General features: G+C 51.2%; 6 protein-coding genes across 6 annotated transcripts; 2 read left to right on the forward strand and 4 right to left on the reverse strand.

Moving 5' to 3' along the window:
• Positions 1-4,615: 4,615 nt before the first annotated feature.
• On the forward strand, positions 4,616-6,937 carry BU25DRAFT_438291 (purine and uridine phosphorylase; the record flags this gene model as incomplete). Its single annotated transcript, XM_033709052.1, has 8 exons — positions 4,616-4,741; positions 4,847-5,123; positions 5,154-5,780; positions 5,847-5,890; positions 5,927-6,019; positions 6,089-6,302; positions 6,358-6,455; positions 6,549-6,937. The coding sequence occupies 8 exons, from the start codon at positions 4,616-4,618 to the stop codon at positions 6,735-6,737; spliced, it is 1,668 nt and encodes a 555-aa protein (XP_033564742.1). The 3' UTR covers positions 6,738-6,937.
• Positions 6,938-9,355: 2,418 nt separating this feature from the next.
• Positions 9,356-10,606, reverse strand: BU25DRAFT_419517 (uncharacterized protein; the record flags this gene model as incomplete). Its single annotated transcript, XM_033707940.1, has 3 exons — positions 9,356-9,845; positions 9,896-10,475; positions 10,522-10,606. 3 exons carry the CDS (start codon positions 10,604-10,606, stop codon positions 9,356-9,358), a joined length of 1,155 nt encoding a protein of 384 aa, XP_033564743.1.
• Positions 10,607-10,939: 333 nt separating this feature from the next.
• Positions 10,940-12,134, reverse strand: BU25DRAFT_408460 (uncharacterized protein). The gene has a single exon (XM_033705823.1). The coding sequence runs from the start codon at positions 11,706-11,708 to the stop codon at positions 11,436-11,438; it is 273 nt and encodes a 90-aa protein (XP_033564744.1). The 5' UTR covers positions 11,709-12,134; the 3' UTR covers positions 10,940-11,435.
• BU25DRAFT_335203 (uncharacterized protein) lies at positions 10,954-11,277 on the reverse strand (the record flags this gene model as incomplete). Its single annotated transcript, XM_033702580.1, has 2 exons — positions 10,954-11,082; positions 11,164-11,277. Coding segments are annotated over 2 exons (243 nt in total), but the record flags the coding sequence as incomplete, so codon positions are not given.
• Positions 12,135-14,306: 2,172 nt separating the features above from the next.
• On the forward strand, positions 14,307-14,871 carry BU25DRAFT_456275 (uncharacterized protein; the record flags this gene model as incomplete). The annotated part of the gene is made up of 2 exons (XM_033710009.1): positions 14,307-14,542; positions 14,589-14,871. The coding sequence occupies 2 exons, from the start codon at positions 14,307-14,309 to the stop codon at positions 14,869-14,871; spliced, it is 519 nt and encodes a 172-aa protein (XP_033564746.1).
• A 1,359-nt stretch (positions 14,872-16,230) lies between these two features.
• Positions 16,231-18,105, reverse strand: BU25DRAFT_387845 (uncharacterized protein; the record flags this gene model as incomplete). The annotated part of the gene is made up of 2 exons (XM_033704448.1): positions 16,231-17,640; positions 17,695-18,105. The coding sequence occupies 2 exons, from the start codon at positions 18,103-18,105 to the stop codon at positions 16,372-16,374; spliced, it is 1,680 nt and encodes a 559-aa protein (XP_033564747.1). The 3' UTR covers positions 16,231-16,371.
• Positions 18,106-18,455: the final 350 nt, after the last annotated feature.

Consider the following 18,455-nt stretch of genomic DNA (forward strand, 5'->3'; position numbering starts at 1 on the left):
GTATACTGTCTTCTTTGCAACAGTAGGGTGTGCCAAGGTGGATGGCCAGAGGTTGGCTTCTTCTAGAAGCTGACGGTATTCAATTTTTGGATATTTCCGGGCAATGCAAAGAAGCAGACGCTTCTGCTGACGTGTCAATACTGGTGGCCTGCCACTGCGAGGGCGTGACTCATTGTTGTTGTGGGTGTTCCATTGGGCAAGTGTTTTCTGGATGCAGCGTTGTGAACAGCCAAGTGTTGCTGCAACTTCAGAGGTCCTGCAACCTGCCTCCACTGAAGCTATCACATAATCGCACTCGTGCTCTGATAATTCAGCACCAGGCCTTCGATTGGCTGAAATTTCAGTTCCAAAAGCTCTCATTTGTGTGGTACAGTGTAGGGGTGAAGTTGTTCTCTACCTGGCGCAGTTCCGTTGTTGCGTTGCGCACAGGCCTTACGCGAACAGACTAAAGTCTTAGTACTGTAAGTACCGCACATAGGCAAGCACTACGCTTTTACTAATACTATGAATACACTAAATATATCACAATGCTTATGGACAAGATCAACAAGGCCTCTAAGTCTAAGCAAACGGAAGCGGACCGCTACCTATTCAACGACGTCAACGCGACTTGAAACCATATCGGCTCTTGACCGGAATATCGATGGTGCGGGGCTCGACAGTCATTTCCATATCTGCGAACAAATCTCGTACGAGAGGCGAAGAAATGGGTGGAAAGTCATCATGGTGGCGAATTCCAGGCTAGTTGGTCTACGCGAGCTAAATATTTGTTAGCTTACTGTCGTAGACAGATCTATGTAGGTAAAAGGTCGGTCTCATCCGCCAATAATTGTGTTATTATCTGACGGTTTTGAGTAGCGATCCTCATCTTCGAAGCGTCTGCGCTCTCACCACGGCGCCGTCAAGCCCTTCTCCTATGTCATTGAGGAGAACAAGGACGACGACGACGATGACTTTGGTGAGGGGACTCCAGGTGACATGGATATCTGCGTTCAGTGTGCTGTTAACCTTGCTAACAGTGTTAGCAACTGCATTGTCAATAACGAGTCTTGGGCGTAAACGGACCAGAACGTGCACAGCGGAGGAGCAAAGTAACTCCCTAGACTTGTGTTAATAGTGTGATTGTGAAGTTACATACAGCATGCTTCCACAGAACCGGAAGACTCAACCAGACTAGTTGGACTGCGTCTACTCACCATCCATTACCATTTCCTAGGTCGATTCTTCCTCCTCCTCACCTATCGACACATCATCTTCTCCACCTTCATTGTACAGCAGCATCTGAGCGCGGGCACGACAGTTCTGACAGGGAGGGTCAACAAGCTCGCCGTCATTACTGCAGAAGAAGGACAGCTTCACCCGGTGATCGCCATAGCCCTGACACCACACATAGCGTGAGAGGATCACTTTTGCAACCTCTTGAGTGGACAGTTTTGGCAAACCAGCCGCCTCCTGTAGTCCTTGCTGATAATCCTTAATGCAGTACTTGCAGACAATATCATCAGTAGCAAGATCAACAGCACCGTACTCGTCATCAGCGCGAGGGGATGGGCAAGTTGCGCACGTGAACCGGCCATCATACTGGTGGCTTTTTTGCTGGAAGCCCTGTGGTGCCGCACTCCCTTCAGGGTCACCGCCGCTGCCTTTGCCGCTGTCTCCATCCTCTCTACCATTATTGCCCATCTTGCTATCTCCCGCAGGAAGTGCGGCCGGTTCGCTTGCGCCGAAGTCATATAGAATGAAAGAGCCGTACTTGCCAGGCTCGGAGGACGGATGAATAGGGAGGACAAACGTGGGGTAGCCGCCTGGAGGTGGCGATGGGAGGGAAGGCGGCAGCTTGTCATCCTCGTTGTCAATTTCAGCAGCAGGCTTGGTGCGGTATTGGTCGCGCTCTTGTGTAGACAGTCCTGCAATGGACTTTACATGTTAGCTGATGAAATAGCAAGGCAAAAGGACTGACTACTTAGCGTCAATCTCCTGGGGTTTGCGACGCATCTCATCTTTCGCTCTCGTTGTTTACGTCTTGACATACGACAGGCCTGGCGAAAAGTCGCCCTTGTCAGTGATGTTGAGGACCACACGGTCAAGGGAGAGACCTTGAGCCTTGTAAATAGTGATGGCATAGCCCAAGACAAGAGGGAATTGAATGCGGGCGCACTGAGTGCCACTCTTGACCCACTCACGTTGGCTGGGGAAGATGGGCACAAGCTTCTCACCGTCTCGCTCCAAGAGGTATGGACCATTGCAATCATCAAAAGCAACAAGGAGAGCAAGGGGAATTTACGTACGTCGGTCCTCAGTGCCTTCCGCCCCAGACAAAATCACGGATATGTCCAAAGGAGTCATTACAAAATCAGCTCTCAGTTCAAAGTTCTCAGTCAACATAACACAAGAGTTGATGGACACGTGGAACAAAGCCTGGAGGTTGCCAGCAACCTTGACCTCTGCACTAGCAGTCTCTGAATTGCCCTCATGACGAGCCTTGATAGGAAGAACTGGCGTGTCAAGCAATGCGAGCTTCTCGTAGTTGAATGTCCGCATCTCATCCTTCTTCCCAAAGAGCCGAACAGCCGAGTCAAACAGGGTGAGATCTTCACCACGACGGACGCAGTTACGCTTGAAACGCGTTGTCAGAAGCTCCCAGCCCTTGCGCAAATACTCACCAAACCGAACGGGATTGAGAGCAGCGCGGAAGCTCTCTTGACTTGTACCACGTTGACGCATGACTTGATCAAGATGGATAGTGCGATTAAAGTCCCTGTAACGCTGTTGACCAGCTGCGAGTTCAATGTTGTCATTGATTATGTCATTGTTAAAAAGAACCCGACCAGCAACAGGTGGTAGCTGACAGAAGTCTCTCATCAAGATGACGTGGAAAGCAGCGAAAGGCCTGGATGCCAGGCGAGGCCTAATCCCGCAGCAACGCATGTAGATGTAGTGGAGCATCTTCAGGTCAATCATAGATTTCTCGTCAATGACAATGAACTGCACGCCTCTGAAAGTAGCCTGCATAGCCTGCTTGTTGGCAGGGGACAACGGTTCAAAGTTTGAGTTGACTGGGATGCGGAAGAGCGAGTGGATGGTCTTCCTGTGATGTTGCAGGTAGCTATGCCAGTTGGTGCACATCGTACAATAGGATCAAGCTCATTGTACTCATCGGCCATAGCCTTGAGTCTGGCGGAGATAACCTCAATAGCGTAGGTCTGACCAGTGCCACCTGGACCGTCAATCTGGATGAGAAGCTGGACATCGTTTGTTTGCTCATCATTGGTGAGGTAGGCGTGGTACGACTCTTTGCAAATGTCATACAGTAACCTCTGCTTGCCGACTCGGGTGTCAGCAGTACCTGTAGTTTAGACAGCTAACACAACAGGATGATCAACCTTCTGTTGCTCCCACCACAATGTCTCAACGTCAACGTGAGCTATTCGAGGCGACCAGTCTGCTTGACGATCTTGAAGTCGATATCCAAGTTGAAGAGTCTGAGGTATTTTGTCACCATTGTGCGTAGGCAGTGCCGCAGTGGCTACGCTGATTGGAGCGCGTTGTATACGTCGCTGCCAGGCTCATAAACGATGCTTTGCGATTTGCACACTGTAGGTATAGCGCAATTTTGCTCTACAGATTGCAATGCGACCTACCAACCTATGCTGAATTCCAATCGGCCTTGAACCCTGCTCATCCACAAGCCGCGATGCCTGCAAGCTATGTAATAATGGTGGAATTACACGCGTCTTTGGTCGTCCGAAGCTTCTTGAAGTCGTCTTGGATGATCAGTCCCAAGGACGCGACTTTTACAGCAGCGACCAGGCACCTCTAAATGCTGGTATTTACTCTTTCGAAGAATACATATCGAAACCGAAGGACGGCGAAGACCAAAAAGACTGGAAAGAACAACCCGCATATCAGCTTCGATAAATCCTCTGTCTTGAAAGACAAAGTACCACGCTGCCCCACATACAGACTTGTCAACAATCAAATCAAGTATATTTGATCTGGGGATTGGTGGCAAACAAACAACATTGTGGTCTGTGAACGAGACATACAGCAGAGAGGTCTGATCACCTATCAATAAGAATTTGATCCAGATTTTATTTGATTGGTGACAAGTCTGCCCACTGTTGCGATTCGTGCCTTAAGCAAAGCTCGTAGACACTATTTGATTGATTCTCGGGGATGAGCAGAGGTACAGAAAGCCGGTAGAAGTTGACAGTCACCTAAGCAAGGCTCGGGTGGTCAGGGGTAGACTATCCGGGCGGGTTGTAATAACCTTCGTAATAATCAGGTAATAGCCGTCTAGCCGGACACCGTGACGGCTGGGAGCAATGATTAGTACAGAGTATACTGTCTGGCTCGAGAGCAAGTGAGATTCCAATAACAAAGTTGATTGACGAGGTTGAACACAATGCCATAAGAGCAGCGTGTCTACTTGCTATATACTTGAGCGGAGGATTGCTCAGATCGCTTGGTACTGAATATACTGATCGTACCGAGTATACTGAGCGTGCTGAGTATACTGCTTGTGCCGAGTATACTGATCATTACGAGTATACTGCTCGTACCGAGTATACTGACCGTGCCGAGTATACTGCTCGTACCAAGTATACTGAGATTGATGATCATACTGAGTATCGCCGCCGCGGCCTCACTGCTTGGGTTGATCAATACTACAGTTCTTCGGCTCCTCTCCTATCCTTGCGTAGTCCTGTTCTTTCAGTGTTGTTGCGGGTTGCCCTTTATCGTAACACCCACATAGAGTTCGCTCCGAATCCAAATCTCTCGCTTAACATTGGAATCAAGAGAAAACCTATGTGGTGGTTCATCATTGCAGCTATGGCCGGACTAGCAATACACAGTGGGATGTGTGTACGCGCTGCCTGACGAGCGGGCAGCGGCGGAAGAGATGTTTGATGAAGAGCACCTGCCTCTAGAGGACGATCCTTTCGACAACGACGAGAACTCGTACTCATTGGATTCGATTTGTGGACACAACGTTGTTATCGTCTGCCTATCCGCTGGCCAGATTGGCAACAACCTAGCAGCTTCTGTAGCCATCCAGATGCGGGCGACGTTCAGGCAGCTCCGTTTTGGCTTGATAGTGGGCAACGATGGCGGCGTACCCAGTGCCAAAGACATATGACTTGGAGATATAGTCGTCAGCCAGCCGCACGGCACGTTTGGCGGAGTTGTGCAATACGACATGGGCAAGTCAACAACAGCCGGATTCCAGCGTACAGGAGCACTGAATTCACCACTAAAGTTCCTGCTATCAGCCATGACCAAACTACAGTCAAACGAGTCGAGAGGCCGAAGCAAGCGGAACGACTATGTCAAGAAAGTGGAGGCAGTTCCAACCGGCAAGTTTGCGCGCAGCAACGCCGATTTAGATATCTTGGTCGAGAAAGCGTATATGGACGAGAACGGGCGTTTCGTTGACAGTCGCCCACCACGCAACAGCGCACAACAAGTCGTGGTCCATTATGGCACCATCGCCTCGGGCAACCCAGTGATCAAGGATGCTACTGTGAGAGACGAGATCAACGTAGCACTTGGCGGCGGAGTGTTCCGCTTCGAAATGGAGGCGGCAGGGCTAATGAACAGCTTCCCATGTCTTGTCGTGCGTGGAGTGTGCGATTACGCGGATTCGCAGAAGAGCGATCTTTGGCAGCCTTACGCAGCGGCCACGGCGGCAGCGTACGCAAAAGAGCTTTTATCAATGATTTCGTCCGGGGATGTAGTCAACGTGCCGACAGTAGATGAGACAATCATACTTGCAAGTGGTTAGTGCAGCTGCCACTGTATACGACTGGTAGTACATCGAAACTAATTAATATACGAGCGCATAGCCAAACCAACCTATCACTTACCCTTTCAGAGGAACCGACGCTTTGTTGGATGACAGAAAGAGCTCACCGAGCTGCGGCAGCGGCTCGTGGTAGACCAAGATTGCCGGAAAATGTCTATTCTGGGGCTTGGTGGGACGGGCAAGACGCAGGTTGCGTTGGAGTTTGCGCACTTGGTCAAGGAGGCGCAGCCGGGATGATCGATCTTCTGGGTTCCTGCAATGAGCATGGAAAGCTTTGAGAAGGCAAACCTAGACATTGCAGAAGCCTTCAAAATACCAGAGGCGACGATAAAAGAAGAAGACCCAAAGCAGCTGGTGAGACTGCGGCTGAGCTTAAGTCGAGCAAGACCTTGGCTGTTGACTGGTGACAATGCTGATGATGCAGACATCTTCTTCGGCACTGGACAGCAAAAGGGCATTCACGACTACCTTGCAGGAGAGCGAAAAAGGAATAGTGGTGTATACTACGCGTACGCCAGAAATTGCTGAGCTGATGCCTGGTGATGTCATAGAGCTCGGAGCAATGAGTCGGGAAGACGCAAAAGACTTTCTCGCCAAGTCATTGACAAGAAAGGACCTTTTCCGCGACAACATGACGACAACCGAGCTGGTCGACGAACTGCTGAGCGAGCTGACTTGCCTGCCCTTAACTATCACGCAGGCAGCCGCCTATTTGGATTGAAATCGCATGTCCATCTCAAAGTATCTGTCGCTACTTCACAACACGGAGCATGGCCTCGTCAGTGTTATGAGCCGGGAATTTTGTGATGACACATGGTACAAAGGTTCAGTGAATGCAGTAGCAACGACATGGGTGGTGCGATTTATCCAGATCCGCAAGTACGACACATTAGCTGCGGCTCTGCTCGAGCTCGTGTCTTGTATAGAGTAGAAGGCCACACGAATGGCGTCGCAGCAGGCGCTTGCAGTGCCATACCGCGAATGCGGGCTCCTCCAACTAAACGCAACACTCGCGGCCGGAAAAGTACTCTTCCGGCAAAATATGTATAGCAACAATTTGTCGCATAGGTCTATAGCGTACTCCAACAAAGTATATAGTCGCGATAGCAACTGTGTGTGGTTCTACAGCTTCGTTTTTAGGCAGCCTGTACGAGGCTTCTGGTGCGCGTGCACGACGCGAAAAGCGCACTACACGCACGGACAGGGTGCCCCAGCGGCAAGTGGGTCCCGCCGCCGACAGCAGCGCTGCGGCTTCAGCAATCAACACCAACTACACCACACTCGGTGCGCAACGCCCAACACTCGGCGCGCCCTCAGCGGCATGTCGCGCGCACCGCTCGACGACAACGGCGAGCCTGCGCTATCCTTCCACGCGCACCCGTCGCCCGACGTCCCTTCGCTTGTCCCCGACATGGATTCCTCCTCATACACTGTCTCGCCCGCACACAATTCCGCGCCTTCGTCCACCTCACGCAGCACGACTTGCGCCCGCCGAATGCCCCCTCGAGCGCCTCCTCGCACCGCAAGCGCGCCGCCGACGATGCCTCGCGCAGCTCCTCGCCCACCCAGAAGTCGCGCCTGAGCGGGTCGACCTTCGCCGCCTCGTACCGCGAGCGCCTGCAGACGGCGTACAGCGGGTGTTGTGCGTGCGAGACCGCGTACTACCTCCACGCGGCGCACGTCATCGACAAGGCAGCGGCCGACCTGCCCAAGCTACGCAGGCTGGGGCCGGTGAGTCTGGAGACGCTGGGCGACTCCGACAATGCCATGTACCTCTGCCCCGCCGACCACGCCGCTTTCGATGCAAGAGACCCCCGTCTTGTGGTTGTTCCGACGCACCTCGACTTTTCCATCGGGCACGAAAAGCTCTGGCAGGCGGAGATAAAGACGATGCCAAAGATGCGCATGCCCGTCCAGCCGAGCCAATACGCCGCGCACTGCGCTGGAATGTCAGGGGAGGCGAGAGGCCGCTACACGGCATACATGGTGGTCGACTACAGGCCGGGGCGAAAAGGCAGAATCGGGCCGCCGCGGACGGTCGAGTGGCACGGCGACCCCGGTGCGATTCTGTGGAAGGTACGACACTTGGCCAGCGTCAACCTGGAGGCGCTGGATCCAGAGCCGGCGCATCTGCAAGAGTTGAGGGTGGTCAAGGAGAAGCTGCGGCAGCTCATCGATCTGCAAGAGAGGGGAGACGGCCAGTTGAAGCGGCCGAGTAAGGACTACGAGTCGGATCGATCCACCGGTGACCGGCCACCAGCAGGACCATCCAACGAAGGCGCTCGAGATGACGCTGGGCATGACCAGCCTCGAGCACCGCCACCACCACCGCCACCGCAATCCGGCAACCCTGGTCCCACCAACCAAGACCCACTCGACCCACCCTTCCCAACTACATCATCGGTCCTGCCAGATCCTGCGCTGTGTCCGAAGATGTGCCGCACCAAGCGCAGAGCCGACCTCTCTCCCAGCTCAAACAATTCAGACACACTGCAGATCCCGGTCTCTAACACAGACCGCCCGCGCAAGCGCTCAAAGCCCTCTCAAGACATCGACCCACCCTCCCAACGCCCTTCCAAAGACCGCCACATCTACCGCTGGGGCGGCCCACGCTCCTCCACCGAGGAAAAACTGCGGTACTGGAATCGCTTATTCGGGCACATATTCCGCGGTGCTGGGGAGCCGCCATGATCAATCTTGGCACGACTGGATCTAACATGAATGTCACACGAAGTACCCAGCGACGCCGGCAGCTTTACACGCAAACCGCGCATACCCTGGGCGCTTCTCGTCCAGGCCCTGTTTTGTCCTGAGCGAAGGGAAAGCGGAGCCCGATCCAGCTCCAACAGTAACAAAAGTGTCGAAACGCACCCGGCAACCCAGCCCAGCAGCCCGCTCGAATAAGCAAGAACCACCACGGGACGCGGACCCGAGAAGGGACGCTCTTATATCTCAATGTGTGAATGGATGGCGACGTGGCTGCTTTTGGTGCTGTGGACCGGAACGAGTGGCTAGACACTAACGCGTAGTTACGATCCGCCGGATAGATGTATAAGCATCTCTCTGCTTTGGGCTATCTGGAGCCATCAACGCATCAGGGGATCGCTGCTGTTCCTAACTGCAGACATGCTTTTTAAGGACTAGAAAGAATAGACCGTGCGAATACAGCTACTTATCGTGTATTCGGCCTTGGTAGCCCCTAGTAATGTGCTCTTGTCTAGAGCTTCGTGTCACGGGTATTTCTCCCCTTACATGTACCGGCCAGCCTTCAGACAGACTCTGGAGCTGGGCTGGAGGCTCACAGGCCACCTGTATATATTCCTCACGAACCTTGAGGCTCAGCCATCAAGGATTTGTCTAATCTCATCCCATTTGGCCTCAGACAGCCCCAATCCATCTGTGTCCGATTGCCTGCCTACAGTGACCTCACAATTCAAATCCTTCATACTTCCTCTCAGAAAAGGCAGTCAATTCGCGGCACAGGATCGATACCCAGCCTTTGACGAGGCTGGTAGGATCATGCGTTTCAACTTCTCTATCATAGACGCTTTAGAAAAGAAACAATTGCAATATCATGAAGGATTGAGTTGTTCCGGCAACTAGAGAGAGAAAGGAGCTCCACTCTTTTGGTACAGTCAGATAAACGGGAATTGCCACGATAGAACAAGCTGCTGCAATTGCAGCCGGAATGGCCCAGCGCCATCTTGGGAGGCGGCCACGCTTTCGTTCAAGAAGCGCAGAAACGACTAGCCCTTGAACTTGCAGCAATGTAGCTTGTATAAGGAACCAGAAGTCTGCGTCGTTTGCTGTTCCTTGGAGATGAAGTGAACGGGAGTAACCGAGAGCGAACAATGGGGCAGGAGCCACAGCACAGCTGAAGACTACTAGCCACAAAATGAAAATGTTGGCTTTCTTAGACCCTGCTGTTGTATCAGGCTCACTTGCCTTCCTGGGCCTGCTAGCAATTTGGATTTGACTAAGTTTGTCGTCACGTTTTGTCCCTACATCATTCACTTGTACTAAGCTTCGAACTTCTGACCTGCAACATACATTAGCGTCATCTATCTAAGTTCAGAATCAGCAACTAACCATGTAAGTGAAGGTCGAAAAAGACAGGGTTCGTCTTCGTCAACGCAAAAGTTACACAAGTCGTAATGTAACTTAACAGTTTCGTCCAGCCGCATCCAGCGCTCTTGGATCGGATTGAGGAAGTCCGGGTCGAAAAGACCCTGATGAGCAGTATTAACCATCTGGGCCTGCAGGTCGTTTGCTTGACTCATATACTCTCCTAGAAGATGCACAAAGCCTTCTTGCTTTCGAGACTGATTCCTGGAAACTGGATTACTCTTAAGCACCTCTTTAATGATGCGCATGCCTTCTGTCCAAATAGGAATGAAGCAATTGCTTTTCATGTACAGCTCACTGAATTGACATTGCCCTGAATTGATGTCTTTCCACTGATGTTTGATATCATTACAATCTTCTAACCAACGAATAGCTTCGGCTTTGCGTGTTTCATCTGCAGATGAAGCACCTTTTTGGTGAAACTTTTGAACTCGGAGGACAAGTCGAAGGTCGAACAGAACTAAAGCCCGTGCGAGAGGAACCTGGGCAGACTCAAGAGAAGGTCCATGTCGGTCACAGATGATGAACCTTGGAGCCGTTGGGCCTGCATCGCGTCAGACAACATAAGATTGTGAGCTACTTCGACTTACCAGGCATGCGATAGGCTATGTTATCAGTTCGTTTGCGAAGTCGTTTTGGGGTATTCTTCGCATCATGCGCGGAGCTTGACGCCATCGTATGGGTCCCCGTAATCAGAGCTCGTGATGCGTTGATGGAGATCGGAGGCTTACGATAAGCTTATCAACTGAAGCCCATCTTTCATCTAGCTTTGCCTGCCGCGGTACCGTAGAAGAAGCACAGTTGACGAAGAACAAAGATGGCAGTAATCTATTATACTCATCGTGGCCTCACCGGTCGGCTGACCATCTAAGCCATGTCAGCGTAGGCAGCAACGTTGATTTGATCCACGTTCGTGCCAAGGCCGATGGCGCCTACCGGTAACATACCTGGATAAAGTGGGATCCCAAGACATCCGCTTACCAATTGTAAAAGTTGTGTTGCAGCCGCGTTTTACCTTCACTTTATCCACAATAGCTTTCTTTTTCCGCGCGCTTCGCCCGGGCGTCCTGAAGGTCCTCGTAGCTCATTACTTTGGCCTTCCCAAGGAATACGGACCTAGTGGATCGGCGAGCATTAGACCCGCTGTTATGCTTAATTAAGAGTCCGTTGTGAGCCTGTAGAAGGGTTTGTTTGGCAAAGGACACCTGGGCAGCACTTGCGAGCTTCTGTACGTGTCTCTCTAGGCGCTGTCTCCTTATCTCATCAAGTCCGCAAGTGTCTTGCTTAATTAAGTTGTGCAACGACGAAAGGGCATCCGTTGTGACTGGTGTTGTTGGTGTTACAGGCTATTCTGTAGCGGTGCGGACCGCTGTAGAATACTGATAGCTACGGTAAACGATAACATAGGACTATCGGGTCGATGGAATACTGCGCTGTATTGCTGTCTAGCTATGAGGAGACAACTATATACCTGACCTGTAACACACTAGTCCAGGGTGGCTGATCAGGGGTATAGATAGACACTGTACGGACCATCCGATACCGCAACATATTCTAACACTTCTTCTTGCAGACAGGGCCGCACTACCTCTAGTCCTGGTTGTTCAACTGCAGGCTTGGGTATGCCCTCAAGCACCCTTTGTGGATTAAAAGGGAATAGACCGCTCGCTGCCCATGCAGATTTGATATTCCGCCTAGTAAACGCCGTCCGCCTTGCGGGGTCGTAGAGAGAGGTGAAGTGGCTCTTCTCAACCGTCTCTACACCTTTGCGATACATACGCTCAACCTGATTACGATAGGCTGTCTTTAAGGGTGCGAAAACTCCAACATCACAGGGCTGAAGCTTGTGAGAGGTGTGGGAATGCAGAGGACACAGGATAATGTTGTTCTGAAAGCAAAATTCCAAGACCTCCAGTGTTTCGTGAGTCCCGAAGCCGTCACAGATTAGTACCCGTGGTTTACCACTGGCCCTGTCTCTAGTTTGGGGGTCCAACACACGCCTAAACCATTCTGGGTTCACCTTAGAGTCGTTATCACTATTTTCCGAATGTCTGTAGTGTCAACCAGGCGTCTCATACCTTGTCCAGTTGTCCCGGTGCGTCGACGCGGGCCAAATTATCAGTGGGAGTAGCGACCTACCATCGGCACTTACACACTCGACAGCGGTCACCATTGTCCGTTTAATACCTACACCTCTATAGCCCCTTGAATCGTTCTTACCTAGCAGGACCTTAACAGAGCCTAGCAAGCTTAGCATTACGCCGGTCTCATCCATATTATAGACATTTTCTGCCAGAACAGCCGGGTCATCTAGTACTTTCTGATTGCGCTGAACCATTCCAACACATCATATATGTTCTGGTCGTGACGTTTCCAGTCTATGGGCCTCACTCTCCTTGCTTTGAGTTCGGGATGCCGTCTCTCAAAGGCACGAGACCAGTTCTTGTTCGGGGCTTTCGGGGCGTTCTTCGTCGGATCGTTGGATCGCTGACGGGCAATGCAGAAGGCTAACGATGGTACGTACTTGATTCGCACTGGTTGCCCGAAGTTAGACAGTAGGAGTAGAAACGTTACTAATGCTTTCTCTTCTGCCACGGTGAGTCACTGCTGGCTCTGGGCCTTCTCCTCGAATGAGCGTCGTCCTTGTGCACGATGAAAGATTGTGGTGGAGGGAACGCCGCTCTGTTCCGATAGGGCCGAATATGTTCTACGTACGCCTGGTGGGAGGCGTCGGGCGTGTGCTTGCCTGGCTCGGTCCTTATTAACTGTAGCGGCGTGGGCCGCTGTAGAATACTGATAGCTACGGCAAATGACAACGTAGGACTATCGGGTCGATGGAATACTGCGCTGAGTTGCTATCTAGTGAGGAGAAGACGACTATATACTGACTCTGGAACGTACTAATCCAGAACAGTCTGAGTAAGGGTAATAGGGTCTCGTATGGACCAACTAGTACCGCAACATTAACCATCGTCGGTGCATCCGTTGATGAAAAGGCACGATAGACAGCCCTATGCAATGAGGCGGGACACGCATGCTTGTGCTAAAATTAGTAATACGTGCTCCTTTGTTGCAACGAAGAATGAATTCAAAGAGGCATAGTGTAAAATACAATACACACATGACCAAGCCTGATTTTGGCAAGCGCCATGATGTTGCAGTAAATGCAATAAGTGAAGGTGTAACCGCGCGAAGCAGTAAAAATCGGTATATTCTGTTGTGTTCTTCTGTGATCGTCTCTCAGCCGGCAGTCATCAGGGTCTGTTTACATGACGTATCTGTTTGTGCAGCCAGAAAGTGCTGTTGGAACAGGCAAGAGCACTGCACCAGCACACGTGGCAGACATGACCTCTACACTCCTTAAACCGTCACACATCATGTACCGTAGATCTTCTCGACCGGATAGATACTGATGGCTTCTAGCTGGTCCCTGGGCGTCCTATGATTTGGGAGTACATTCTTACACCACGGATCTAATTGCTGAGCCCTCCGACGCTTATGCTCATAGGAATTTGTGGAGTTACGGTGGCGCAAGGACAACATAGACCCTGATACTCTGAAACAAATGATCGATACTATAGCCAAGAACATCGGACTTCGGTGGTCGCGCATAGGCTTTTTGTGACGGTTAATGGAGTATAGAAGTCATGTGTGCCACGTGTGTTGGCGCAGTGCTCTTGCCCTTTCCAACAAGCCCTTTCTACCTCTGTCTGAACGACAGATGCGTCATGTAAACAGACCCTGATGGCCCGGTGAGAGAGACAGAACACTGAACAAGAACAACAACAATATATACCGATTTTACTGCTTCGCGCGGTTACCCCTGACTTACTGCCCTGCGCGGTTACACCTTCACTTATTGCATTTACTGCAACACTTTTGATAGAGGGGTGTCTGAGGAATGATAACATGTTAATAGTATCTCAAGAGAACAGGTGGGAAAGAGATTATGTAACTACATAGCTAAAGTCACATGATATTCTATTGTAGAAGGCACTGCCCGAGAGCAATTGCACTTACCTCTGAGCAGAGCACTCCTGTACAAGAACATCACCGAACAAAAACACGGATAGCAATACGTCACGGTTTGGGGTACTCCTGCCTGTCGAACCTCACCTGCCTGGAATGACTGTCACGTCACACTGAGTTGTTTACAGCTACTCACCTATACATACTGTCCGTAGCTTCACCGAATACAACCTCAGTTCAATCCTTCAATATTTCCGCACCTGCGTATTGATCACTCACGATCCACACCCCGACACAATAAAATCACTGATCACAGCCTCCGACCGACACTGCTCACGCAGGTACAGAAGATGACGCTGGGAGCCACAGTAGTCATTGGAAGCGCAGGAAGAACGAGGTTGACTACATGAAGGATGCGTACGAGCTGTTCAGCTGGCAGGACTCGCAGCGCTTGCGGGCAATGCAGCTGTGGGCTGCGTTGGATGGCAACGATCCAGATGCTCAGGGGCAGGCATTGCTCAACACGCTCACATCGTTCGCTTCAACGTACGGCAAGCCGTTCAGCAGCGGAAACGTTCACTTTTGTGCAGTGCTGGGCGTTGACTCAGAGATGAACCGCTTGCGCACAGCAAAGAACTACTAGTTAGTACATGCTTGCCGACGTAGTGTACTGCATGTGCGTGCTCAGCGTAGAGAAGCTGCTGCCGTCCGTGTGCCGCGATCAGCAGACCAATGACGATCGCAAGCACTTTCTGAAGGCAGGAAGACGGTATCTGGCCGACGACCCGTACAGCCGGATGAGCAAGACGATCAACATGCTGGCGTATGGAAAGCACATCGCCCTGGAGGCAGGGAACGCAGGCAACGCGTACTGGTCAAAGGACAAGAGCGTCTTCTACTTGCGCGGCCAGCCGATCTACATCTGTCGCTTCCGCAAGATGGCGCAGCATAAGAAGATCGGTTTGCCGTGAGCTGGGGCAGGTCGTCGACGACGTCTTGTTCACAATGCGCCGCTACTTGTTCATCGACCGGCAAGAAAACGGACTCGTCGGCGGGCTGCAGTGGCGTTGATCACAGCCTCCAACCGATACTGCTCACGCTATCACAATTCGACGCTGCAGTTTTGTGATCTCGCCATGTTGCAGATGCAAAGCCAAAGTCGCACTTCCCCTTGTGGATGCACTCGTATTTTATTTGCTACGACTGCCTGATTTGGCCCTTGTCTGCTCCGCACTTTCCTCCAAATGTGTGAAACAACAAGTCGAGCCAGTGGAGTCGTTCTTTAGTTACGTCTGTGCTCAGCACACCACATTTGTTCGCAGCAGTCATCCACATCAGCTCAACACAAACAGCCAAACGTCTGAGTCAGTTCGCTCCCCGTGCCATCTGTTGGCCATGTCCAGCACCTGCCGGCGCATTGTTAAGTCTTTGGAAGCTATCAAAGGACTCATTTACGAGCTCCCAGTAGCGTCCACGCAAGATGAAAAGAGGCTCACACTGGCTAGCATTGTCAAGGCTGTTGAGAGTTAGCATAACTCGACTGATGAGGTCATCTAGCTTCTCTGGATCAACTCTCACAAGCATGGTCTTCTCTTTGACCTGCCTGACAAGTTCGCTTGTGTCCCCGTACTAGTACGCTGTCAGCCTCAACAGTGTTCTGCTACAGTCGCAAAAATCATGAAACAATGGGGTTTCGACCGTTTTGTTGTACTCTGGCGTTGAGGCACTTACATCCCAGCCGATTGGAGCATATAATTCACCATAAATCTGGGAATGAACACCAAATGCTGTACCCTAGACAAATTTGTGCATAAAGCTGTGAATGTACTGTTGGATGTTTGCCCTGCTGGCAAGAAGATAACGCAGCGAATTGAAGGGTCCCGTCTTCTTCAGAACAAAGACCTTGTAAGCATTAGGGCACTATTGGGGTGTTCTGCGCCTGGGAAAAAACGGAAAACTGCGACGGAATTCATACCTTCATCAGATCGACTCTCAGAATGTCCCTCTTAGAGCACAAACAGCGACGTCAATTGGACGAGGAAAGTGGCAGCAAAACACGCTAAGGCACGTAGTGAAGTACTCCGTCAGCAGAGTGCAGCTAATGAACTCACTGCCGACAGGAAGCGGGGATGGTCTCCAATTGAGGAGGGGTGTTTGAGTGAGTACTTTGGTACTCGCTCTCAGAGATGCAGCATCATCCAGCAATGGATGTGAATAGGTACTTTGCATGCGAGATCATTGATGGTGGCCTGACTAAGGCCTTCTTTGAGTGGTTCATGGAGGAGAAAGTACTCAAAAAGTGCAACCCGTACTTGAAGGTCGATTTTGGGGTAAGGGTTAGAACAGAGGTAGAATTGGAAGATTCTACGGAACCAGAAAAAATTTCATGTCTAAGATAGCACACTATCATCGTCGACTCAATGGAAGCTATGCGCCTGACACTTGAAGTAAGCGAATGTACTTTGAAGCAGTCATTTCATTGACAGAAGCCATATTGGTAAACTTCTATCAATCGAACCGGTGCATGCGGCATCTACACACCGTTCCAAGCTACCGAAATGGAAACCCTTTTGCACTGCTGCCGGTCCGTAGTGTGCATACTTCCCGGAATTCGTAACGATGTTCTTAACACGGCGCTCCACAACGGGCTCTCCAATGAGGCACCAACACGTATCATTGAGAAACGTCCCGCCGAAATCATTGATCGTTTGTACGAATCCCTTCTTGCTTGCCTTTTCAAAGACTGTCTCACCACAGGTAACCACCATGGATGTGTTGAGCGCAATTCTTTTACCCATACACAAGTATGCCAAGCGCCCTATCTCCGTGAGCGAGAAATGAGGGTTGCCAAGGGCAATGAGGTCTACATCATCGCTGATGGAAGTGTTGAGCTCCCTCCAGGTTTCCTCCAGCTCTGTAGGTCCTATCTCAACATGCCGGGTCGGTTGTTGTCCTAAACACGCTTCCTCGACAGTGGAAGCCTCGGGCGTGATCCCAACAATGTGAAACATGGCTGCTGCCGAAGTTGTTGCAAAGGCCGCTCCAAATGCTCTCAAATCATCAGCGTCCACGGTAAGATTTGCAAGCCCACATATGACTGGGATGTCGTTGGTTGCAATTTTCCCAACATGATATCCCAGGAGTGGCCAGAAGGAATCATCAACCGCTGCCACGCTCACAACAATACAAGTCGTAGCTTTTCGCATCGAAGTTACATGGCAATCCGCATATGGAGCACGGCCTGTTATAGCTACCAGTATGTCAAGATAGTCAGGGTATTTGAGTGTTCTTGCGCCGAGCACTGAGTTAGCAAACACCACTGCGTTTGACTCTCCCCAAGCGATCTGTTGCCCAAACAGAGGTGCTTCATCGAGAAGGTAAGGTGCACATGTGTAGGTCCCTCTGACACCCATCTTTACGTAACATTCAGCAAGTTCCTCAGACGGCAGGCCTAATGCTTCGAGGACTCCTTGATCTCTCCAGAGTTTACGGTCGATACATATCGCGTTCATGGTGGACGGAATCTTGACATGAGCGCTCATGTCGACAAGGCGTCGTGCGAAAAGTAGGCTTCCGGGACCTTGATAGAAGTTGCCGTCAATGTGTGCCATGTCCACATCAATCAAGGTGTTTGATCCCTCCAGTTGAGCAGCGCGGATGACTATTCGGGTTGCGACACGAACCGCCTCACCGTGCTTACCGTCCAGGCATGCTTGATCATAATGACTCAATTGGAAATCCTGGAGGTCCAAAGATGGCACGACCATCGGAAGCACGCTGATTGGAGCATCGACCTTCGATCCGTCAAATACTGATATTGTGCGACCTTGGATGATGGCTTCCGGGTACAGTCCCAGCATATTGAAATCCTCCTCTTCGAGGCAAACGATTGGTATGCCGAGCCCCATCAGTTCGTTGGCGATCATGACCCCCAAAGTAAGAATTACTTCTTTACGACGAAAAAGGAAAGCTTTTGGGGCGTGTCCATTGGTCAACAATTCGAAAATGACGAGACTTCCGGCACATGAGCCTCGTCCACTGGGTATAGCCAATATATTGCCAGTAATTGACTGTCCTCGCAACGGATGGTGGGTGTCAGTTACAACTCCTGTAGATGGGTCGACTCCGCCCATGAAACTGAGGCCGAGATCTGCAAACAAAAGAGGGCCGGCGGCTGTACCTTCGATAAAGACAGTGCCTTTCATGTGCTGAGACTGCATCTTCAGAGGGGAGCTCAAAGGTATTTGATTGGGTTTGAGAGCAGCGGTCGGGTGGCAAAAGGCTATAAGTAGATGATTCAAGTGAACCCGAGGCTCCCGGAGGGATCCGGGATGGAAGCGCTTATGTAAAGGAACACGACTTTGGGCACACCGTTCGTGTTCCTGACCCGTGCGACTTATCGCGCACTAGCGTGCTGATAAGCGCACAGGCTACCTGTGAGAGGGGGCCAGCTGGGGATACCAACTGCTCTCTGAGATGAATGGATTGGTGGAAGGAAGGTTCAGGCTTGTTGGAGATAGGGGTGTGAATGAGACCAAGTGTAGGAATGCCACAA

This window comes from Macroventuria anomochaeta (assembly GCF_010093625.1).
Source record: "Macroventuria anomochaeta strain CBS 525.71 unplaced genomic scaffold BU25scaffold_7, whole genome shotgun sequence".
Classification (NCBI taxonomy): Eukaryota; Fungi; Ascomycota; class Dothideomycetes; order Pleosporales; family Didymellaceae; genus Macroventuria; species Macroventuria anomochaeta.